The 10,021-nt window shown below is 35.7% G+C and overlaps 1 protein-coding gene across 1 annotated transcript in view; it reads right to left on the reverse strand.

Moving 5' to 3' along the window:
• Positions 1-618: 618 nt before the first annotated feature.
• PKP2 (plakophilin 2) overlaps positions 619-10,021 on the reverse strand; it is an 88,329-nt gene continuing 78,926 nt past the window's right edge. The window contains exons 11-13 of the mRNA XM_041736437.1: positions 4,947-5,136; positions 2,217-2,304; positions 619-2,069 (exon numbers count right to left, since the gene is read on the reverse strand). Of these exons, the coding sequence (XP_041592371.1) occupies positions 2,001-2,069; positions 2,217-2,304; positions 4,947-5,136 (347 nt within the window). The 3' untranslated portion in view covers positions 619-2,000. The remainder of the gene's footprint in view (positions 2,070-2,216; positions 2,305-4,946; positions 5,137-10,021) is intronic.

Genomic DNA, 10,021 nt, shown 5'->3' on the forward strand with positions numbered 1-10,021 from the left:
AGCGGAATGAACAAAGCAGGACATGGGGATCAGACACAGTCTATCTTGTCAGGGTCACAGACCCACTCAATTTACTAAAATCTATCACATTTGTATGTTTCTCCATTTTTCTATGCTTTGGTCATTAGCTAGTTCCACTTTTTTTTTAGGAAGTATTTCTGGGTAAAGAATTTAGGGCTTTAAGTAGGGAAGAAATAAAAACAAAGTATTAAACCCTTAGAAACTGAAGTTTATAAGGTCAGATCTTCAAATGTCATGTCAATCATACCACATAGACCATGATCCACAAATAAATCAGATATACACAGATACCAATGCAGGCAATATTATTTTTGCCTCCTTTTGTGTTTAATATCATTGAAGGTTCTACTAAGAACCTTTTTAATGCCTTAAAAAACACAGAAACTTCTCAAACATCTATCAGTTATCTGGAGGAATAAATCATGTTCCAAATTGTATTCAACAAAATTCTAGAAAAAGATGATTTTTTTTCAGTATTTAAAAATTGGTATCTAATCGATTTCATTTTGAACTAGGTTAGTAATCTAAGTCTTTTCATCAAGCTTTTAAAATTCAAAGAACTTCAGCTTCTAAATACAATAAAGACTTAAGTACACATTCAAATTGAAAATGGGAATTTATTTTCTATTACACTTTTCTGGCCAAAAGGAGTGGAAGGATTTTTTTTTCCTTCTTACTTTCTTATAGCAAACATTGTCATATTTAAAAAAAAAACGCAAAATATAACAGAATTGTAGCCAAGGAGACTAATTCTATGCAAATGGTATTAATCACAGCTCAGTTAAAAGAACACTTGATATAGATTAGCTTTAACAGATGATGTCAACTTTTCAACATTTGTATTTCTCATATCACTTTTGGGCAGCCTTTGCATATTTTTCTTCAACATGATGTCTTCATATTTTTTGCTCTAGAATTTCCTTGACTTAAAATGCTGGCTTGAGGAAGATTACATGAGATTTATGGGCTCTGTGCTATTTTTTAAATGTTGGGCAAAGTTGGGCTGATTGATAGTGTAATTCATTCAAATGAGCTGTGTTTTCACTCACCAGTTTGAGAGGTTTGGTTCCTTTTGTAGCTAAAGAATATAGAGTCCATTTTTCTACTAGCCCACTGAAATGGCTAAAATAGTCCAGGCAATAGATCACACTGAATTCTACTATTCAGGAGAGATTCGCATTTCATGGTGTTGTCATAGGGTAGGTATTTCCTTGAGCAATGCTCGTATTTACACGTAGTGTTGAGAGGGAACACTGAATTTCATAACCATAGTTGCCTTTCTCTAGTGAAAAGATTTTTAAATTTGCTATGATCACTTCGTTTCAATTTCATTTTCTTAGAGTCATGTACGCTCTGTGATCTAAATTTCTTAAGTTCATTTCAAATCAGAGAGAAAAATTTAAGACTATAAAAACAAGCACAAAATGAACAAACGCATAATTTTGCCATTAAATTTTCTCCTGGATAACTCTGCAAATATATCTTGTCGTTTCCATTCTGTTCAACACTGCAGAACAATACACTCGTGGCTCAATGGCAAAGCAACGTGCATATGAGTGATAAAACATGGAAACCATTAAAGGAATATAAATGTAAATCAAACTTTTAAAATCCTACTAATACAACCACCTCCTTCTTAATTTTTTGTCAATATTTATTCCACTTGAATTCACATTTTGATTCCAGGAGGCCCTGCGCCATTAGCCCCAATCACAAAGACCACTATCTTTGGAGGGTAAAAGCCTGTGATGTCTACTGGTAGCAAACTTGCAAAAGTTTTCTGGAAGACTAATAAAATTATATTCTGCTTATTTGTTTTCTGGATGGGACCATGAAAATAGAAAAGGACTAAGAAACAGGGCATGCTTTTTTGAGGTTTCTTGGGCTGGGAAGTAGAAAAATAGGTGTTTTCCTCTGGGACTTTTTTTGTGGCTGACAATGGTGAGGTGGAGATTTCTGAGAGCACTTTGTCATTTTCCTCAGTCCTTAAGGGAGTGGTAGGCTTTGGCAGTCCGGCTGTTGACAAAATCTGTCTTCTTAAATTGAGCCTTTGGAATAAGCAAACAGAGATGTAAAAGGTAGTAACATTTTCACACGAGAAAATGCAGTTTTCAGCAATCTCTTACCAGGGGCAGAAAGGTGGGCCATCACGATCTGGATGTTAACTGCTACTCATACCTTTCTAGTGTTCTTACCTTCTTGTAGGCATTATGGAGCTCCGTGTGTGTCCACAGAGAGTAGAGGAGAACAGAAGCAGCTTTACTTGCTTTGTTGGAGGCATAACTGAAAAGAGGAAAAAGGCATATTCTGAGATCAGTGAGAACGTGTCAGGCTTCTGAATGCTGCCTTTGGACCTTCTGTATATCTTCTTTAACTGCTGTCACTTGGTGGCTGTCCACTAAGTCAGGCCACTCACCATGACAAGAGAATTAGATAGTGAGCTTTGAAGGCCAGGGGCCATTGGGTTTTAAAAGAAAAAATTACTAAAAATCATTTTTAAGGCCATTAGGACAGGCTAACCAATAGTTTATAGAGTATATTCCTGATACTTATAAGGAATATATCCTTAGATTTCATGAATCCTTGAATTTATTTACAGACTACAATTTGTATATTAATATACACTATTTACATTTATTTTATATTAAATAAATAAAATTAAATATGTTTATATCAAATATTGTATATACACTATAGAAATATATTTGTATGTTTAAAATGTGTGTGTGTATATATACAAAAAATTATTCTATAATGAGGTGGGTGGCAGAATGGGGTAACTGGGTGATGGGCATTAAGGAGGGCACTTGATGCACTGAGCACTGGGTTTCTATGCAACTGATGAATCACTAAATTCTACCTCTGAAACTAATAATATGCTATATGTTAATTAAATTGAATTTAAATAAAAAATGAAACAAAACAAAAAATTTGTCCTAAATTTTCTGTTTCTGACTAATGATCTATGCTTACTTAACGCTCTTTCTTTCCATCACCTGAACTAGCACATGGCTGAATTTTTTCATTTAACAAAGATTTCTCATATCATAGGAATTTATGAACAGGCAACCATGAATAGAAAATACAATACTGTATGGAGAAGCACATCCTGAGTTCATTCATTACCTAAAAGCCTTTCTTTTCCATGCCAGTCTTGCAATAAGGGTAAGTCAAATCATCACTTTACAGATTTTTTTTAGTACTTCATGGACTTTTTTTTTAAGATTTTATTTACTTATTAATGAAACACACAGAGAGAGAGGCAGAGACATAGGCAGAGGGAGAAGCAGGCTCCCTGTGAGGAGCCCAATGTGGAACTCAATCCCAGGACCCTGGAATCACAACCTGAGCCGAAGGCAGACACTCAACCACTGAGCCACCCTGGTGTCTCTAGTGGTTCATGGACTTTTCAGAGTTACTTGCTAATACTGAGGCACTAATAAATCCATGAAAGCTATGGGTGTTTAATATTTAAAACTGAAAAATATTTCTGAATTGCAAGGGTTTTATATCATAGTTTATAAGTTGGTTGTGTGAAAAAAAAAAAAAAGGTTGGTTGTGTGGCACTTGGAAATCATTTATTCAAAGAAAAAATGCTATAAATGGCAACTGATTTCCAGGGTAGCCCCTAAATTACACATCAGCTATACAACACTAACAAGGAAAGGGCGGTGGGCATAACTGGTAAAAGCTCTTTGTTGATTTTTTTTTTTTTTTTTTTTTAGACAGAGCAAATGGACACTCAGGGCAAAAAAAGAATAGAGTAGTACATCCCATGTGTTGCTCAGCTATAAGTAGTTTCCAAAAGTGATGGCATAGGCTCATGCACTTCTTATACCTGAAGACTCAAATCATTAAAATCACATGGTCTTCCTGAGATTTGCTTATAAGCATGGATGACTACTTGAAATAGTCATTTCTGTTCTACAGCAATCATTCAATCTTTCCATAAAGACTGAGCAACTGTTCTCCGCCAGACTGTAGGGACAGGTGAATATTCTGATTTGGGGAATTAACATTCTAACCAGCGCTCCTTTTAATCCTAGGATTCTGAATATGGTCTTCCTTTCCTATGAGGTTTGCCAGAGTGGGGCTGCAGAGCACAAGGGCTCACCTGAATGGGGCTGAGGGGAAGGAGATGTGTGTTTACTCCAGGACACCACGGACCCACCTATGCTTCCCTGTGTGGTCAGGCACACATTGTCTATCAGGGGAAAGTCTGTTTGCTTCACAACTCATCAGAATCAGGATATAACATTTTTTCTCTTTCTTAGTTATTTAAAAAGTAACTTGTATTTAACAAGTCAAACAATTCGGAATTGTGTAAAGAGAAAAAGAGAAAAAGATGCCCCCTCTGGATTCTGTGCCTCTAAATTAACTAATAGTAATAATTTTGTTACACAATGTTTTTCATTCTCTTTCTTGTCTTTTTTTAATGGGGAAAATTTAAAGAGACAGAAACAGGGATGTAGGATGACTTATATACACTAGACCTATTCTCAAAAGGGAATAAAAGATAGAAGTGATAGAGAAAACTGAGAAAGCAAGAATTTCTGATTATGTTGGTCTTTTTTTTTTTTTTTTCATTTTTTTTTGATTATGTTGGTCTTATTTTATTCTTTTGAGAATCAAATTAATTCACCAGGTTGATAAAAGACTGGATTGTATTACCCAGGGAAGCTATGGAGTTTGTCTATCTGGATATTTTAGAAGAGAATGGGCAACACTTTGGCTTGAAGAATTCAGTTTTTCACTTGTTTGATTATTAAGGATTGAACCAGACGATCTGGCCCAACTTTAGGATCTCATTTTCTGTCCATATTACCCATGGTACTCAATGTGTGGACATTCAAAACTAGATTTACATATGGGACTGGAGGTGAGGAATGAGGAAACAGTCAACTGGCAGATACCACAGGACTTACACATCGCCTGAGCTGATGGTCATGATTTTCTGCAGGCCCCCAGTGTTTAGAAGATCCCGTGCATTCTGGTAACTATTTTGGATTACATTGTTCAACGTGTAGCAGGCAGAGGCTGTGGTTTCAATGAGAAGATCAGTACTCGGGACTGTGTCAGGAATTATGGAAACCAAATCAGGTAGAGTTTCTTTGGCTACAAAATGAAAAACAACAACAACAACAATACTTGATTAGAAAGATTCTTAATTTCAAGATCCCAATACATTTTGGGTAAAGAAGGTTTCAAAAAGAAACACAATTGGTTAATAAACATATGGAAAGATGTAATCTATCTGATACTCGGATTTTAAAAAGATTCTTAAAAAGTTGGTATTTTTTTTTAAGATTTTATTTATTCAGGAGAGACATACACAGAGAGAGGCAGAGACACAGGCAGAGAGAGAAGCAGGCTCCTCGCAGGGAGCCCGATGTAGGACTTGATCCCAGGATCCCAGGATCACAACCTGAGCCAAAGGCAGACAGATGCTCAACTACTGAGCCACCCAGGCTCCCCTTCTTTTCTTTTTCTTTTTTCTTTTTTAAATAAAGATTTATTTATTTATTTGAGAGAGAGAGAGAGAGAGAGAGCATGAGAGAGGGAGGGGGAATGAGATAATCTCCAGCAGATTCTCTGCTGAGCATGGAGCTGGATGTAGGGCTTGATTTCATGACTCTGAGATTGTGACCTGAGCCGAAATCAAGATTTGGACACTCAACTGACTGAGGCACCCACAGGCACTCCAAAAAAGATAATACTCTGTGCCTAGTACATTGGAAGTCTTTTGACAGAAACAACAATGACAGTTTGACAGAAGTGTCAAGAATTTAAAAATTTTCACATTCTTTGATTTAATAATTCCACTTCTGGAAATTCATCCTAAAGACATCATTTTAAAAATAGAAAAAGATTTATGCAGAGACTTTTATTATAGTATTATATACAAGTGAAAAATTATAAAAAGCCTAAATAACTCAATAATAGGAATTTGATTATCTGAAACACATCTGCAAAGATTATGTATCACCAAAATATTTATGAAACATGTATGGGGCACCTGGGTGGCTCAGTGGTTGAGCATCTGCCTTTGGCCCAGGTGGTCCTGGGGTCCTGGGATCAAGTCCTGTATCAGGCTCCCCCCCGGTAGTCTGCTTCTTTCTCTGCCTATGTTGCTGTCTCTCTCTCTCTGTGTCTTTCATGAGAAAAAAGAATATAATCTTAAAATAACATGTATAACAAGAAAATATTTATGTTAGTATTCTGTGTGAAAAATCAGTATAGTTATTTATAAGAAATACATAACGTAACATTAGAAAAGAAAACATACAAAAGAAACATGAGAAGAAATACACTAAAATATTAATAGGACTTGTTTTTCTATAATACTATTGATGGTAACCTAAACCTCCGATGAAGAGCTTCCGCAGCTGCTCGGGCTCTTTGGGAGACTCTGACTTAGACATGACGGCAGCAGTGGGAGGGGAGACTTTAACGATGCTTGCTCGGTGGCATCCAGGGGGCAGAAAAGGACCTAAAAATTTTTTAACAACTATCTGTACCGCTTAGTTTCTTCAATTAACAAATAATACTATTATTTAAAAAAGAAAAAAACCCCACTATTTAAAATTTATGTTTTCATTCTATATGTAAGTTCTTGGTTGTAGGTTTTCAATTTGGCTTTTTTCATAATAACAAAAAAGGTATAAATATTTGATAATTTGACTATAACTTGTCAAATATATTGGGATATATTTTAGGCAATATGAATTTGTACTTGATTTCTTGCAATAATTCTTTTCACATACGTTTCCTTCCTTTTCTCAGACTACTTTGGACTCAAGTGATAGAGAACATGCTCCTCTTATTCCTCACAACTCTTTATTTTTTAAAGATTTTAATTATATATTCATGAGAGACACAGAGAGAGGCAGAGACAAACACAGAGGGAGGAGCAGGCTTCTCTGTGGGGAGTCCGATTCAGGACACAATCCCAGGACCCTGGGATCACAACTTGAGTCAAAGGCACATGCTCAACCACTGAACCATCCAGGTACCCCTCAATATCATATTATTGAGGGAGATCTTATTAAATCCTTAAACTAAATGGCTTAAAAAGCCAAGACATTAATTGGATGTCTGAAAACATCCATAACTATGAATAGATGGGAATTGAGAATCTCAAGATGTATCCAAATGCTTCCTTGTGTTATTTCAGCTGATCTTTGTAAAAACACTGTGAGGTAGTGATTATTAATCTCATTCTGTTTATTTCTGTAAATCTAAATAAAATGTGAGGATTTCATTCCAAGTCAGCACATGGAAACATTTAGTCTAGAAGTCTCTCAGGAGAAACACGATTCATGTATTTCAAACTCATTTTCATTTATGCCTGGCTATTAATACTCTGAATCAAGATGGGCCCTTTCACTCAAATTATATATAAACCCAATTTGGAATTTAAAAATTGCATCTATCTTGCGGAAGCCTCTTCTCAATACGGTCCTTAAAATGAGAGGAGCTTTATTAGTGGATCATCTTATGACAGCATGGGACTACACAGAAATAAACCCACAATTATATGGTCAGTTAATCTTTGACTAAGAAAGGAAGAATATGCAATGGGAAAATACCAGTCTCTGCAACAAATGGTGTTGGGAAAACTGGACAGCAACATGAAAAAGAATGAAACAGGACCACTTCCTTACACCATACACAAAAATTAACTCAAAATCGATTATGGACCTCAATGTGAGACCTGAAACCATACAAATCCTAGGAGAGAGCACAGGCAGTAATTTCTTTGACATCAACTGTAGCAACATTTTTCTAGATCTGTCTCCTGAGGCAAGGAAAACACAGCAAAAGTAAACTATTGAGACTTCGTCAAAAGAAAAAGCTTCTGCACAGCAAAAAATAACCAGCAAAACTAAAAGACAACCTACTGAGTAGGAGGAGATATTTGCAAATGACATATCTGATAAAGGGTTATTATCCAAAATATATGAAAAACTTATATAACTCAACACCCAAAAAACAAATAGTCCAATTAAAAAATGGGCAGAAGACATGAACAGATGTTTCTCTAAAAAAGACAGATGGCCAACAGACACATGAAAAGATTATCATCGTTGGTTATTATCAGGAAAATGCAGATCAAAATCACAATGAGATATCACCTCACACCTGTCAGAATGGCTAAAAAAAAAACCTCAAGAAACAACAAGTATTGGCAAGGATATGCAGAAAAATGAGCCCTCATGCATTGTTGAGAAGAATACAAATTGGTGCAGCCACTGTGGAAGAAAGAATGGAAATTCTTCAAAAACTAAAAAGTAGAACTACCCTACCATCCAGGAACCACAGTACTGGATATTTACCCAAAGAATAACAAAACACTAATTCAAAGGGATACATGCAGCATTATGTTTACTGCAGCATTATTTACAACAGCTAAATTATGGAAGCAACACAAGTGTCCAAGGATAGATGAATAAAGAAAATGTGGTATATGTATGTCTGTGTATTATATAGAATATTATTCAGCCATAAAAAAGAATGAAATCTTGTCACTTGCAACAACATAGATAGAGCCAGAGAGTGTTAACACTACATGAAGTAAGTCACTCAGGGAAAGACAAATACCATATGACTTCACTCGTGTGGAATTTAAAAAACCAAACAAATGAACAAGGTGAAAAAAAAGACAAAACAAAAACCAGACCCTTTACTATAGAGAACAAACAGTCACCAGAGGGGAGGTGGCTGGGAGGATGCATGGAATAGGTGAAGGGGATTGAGAGCACATTTATCCTGGTGAGCACTGAGTAATGTATAGAGTTGTTGAATCAGTACATTGTACACCTGAAATGAGTATAAACACTGTATGTTAACTACATTAGAATTAAAATTTTAAAAGTTGCAAAAAAACCCAATAAAGATAATCTTACTAGAATGTTATGGATAAAAGCCTCACTACAATAACAGGCTACGTAAAATAAATTGAACAAAACTAGACTTTGAGTGCAAACTACTTCATTAGTGAGAGGATTTGGATCAAGCTGGTCATAGTAAACTCTGATGTGACTGTACCATAATGGTCCTTTGGACTTATTCCATAATAAAGGAGAAGGCTAGACCTATTTAACAAAACACTTATCCTCCCTATAATGGTCAATGGGCATCATCTACAAGTTACATGGCACTTTAATTAAGAGGGCCACCAGGGCAGCCCGGGTGGCTCAGCGGTTTAGTGCCACCTGCAGCCCAGGGCCTGATCCTGGAGACCCGGGATTGAGTCCCACGTCAGGCTCCCTGCATGGAGCCTGCTTCTCCCTCTGCCTGTGTCTCTGCCTCTCTTTCTCTGTGTGTGTCATGAATAAATAAATAAAAAATCTTAAAAAAAAAAGAGGGCCACTAAAATGACAAACTGGAATATGGACATTGGAATAGAAATTTTCCTCTCTCTTTCCCTCTCTCCCTTTCTCCCTTCCTTCTCTTTCTTCTTTCCTTTCTTTGTTTCTTTCCACTTTATCTTTTTACAGGCTAGTGGCAAAACACATGTTATATATGTTACACATATGTCACATACATGCTACACATGTTACAACAAGGGAAATTATTGGAATTGAGGAAACTAATATTACTTCACATGCAGTTAAGACATTCCTCTAAGCTTGGCCAAGACTTAAAAATCAGGACTGAGAAAAACTTGATGACACATTATCACAATCTCTAAAACATGCCTGAAACGTAATGAAAAATTTATCTGAAGTTCAGTTATTCTACATCACTCAGTTTGCTTTTGTTTTGTTAAAATTAACTCTAATAATTTGTTAGCCACTAGATGTTATATAATCCAATTTTATTTTATTTTTTATTTTATAATCCAATTTTAATATCCTTTATTTATCTTCCTGTTTCTCTAAACTTTTATCTGTCTATAAGCATAGAGAGATATCTGGAATAATACTCACCTAAGGTTAACAATGGTTGCTTTCTGAGTGGTAAGAGAAAGTATTTTTTTGTCTTATTTGTTGTGCTT

This window comes from Vulpes lagopus, chromosome 21 (assembly GCF_018345385.1).
Source record: "Vulpes lagopus strain Blue_001 chromosome 21, ASM1834538v1, whole genome shotgun sequence".
NCBI lineage: Eukaryota > Metazoa > Chordata > Mammalia > Carnivora > Canidae > Vulpes > Vulpes lagopus.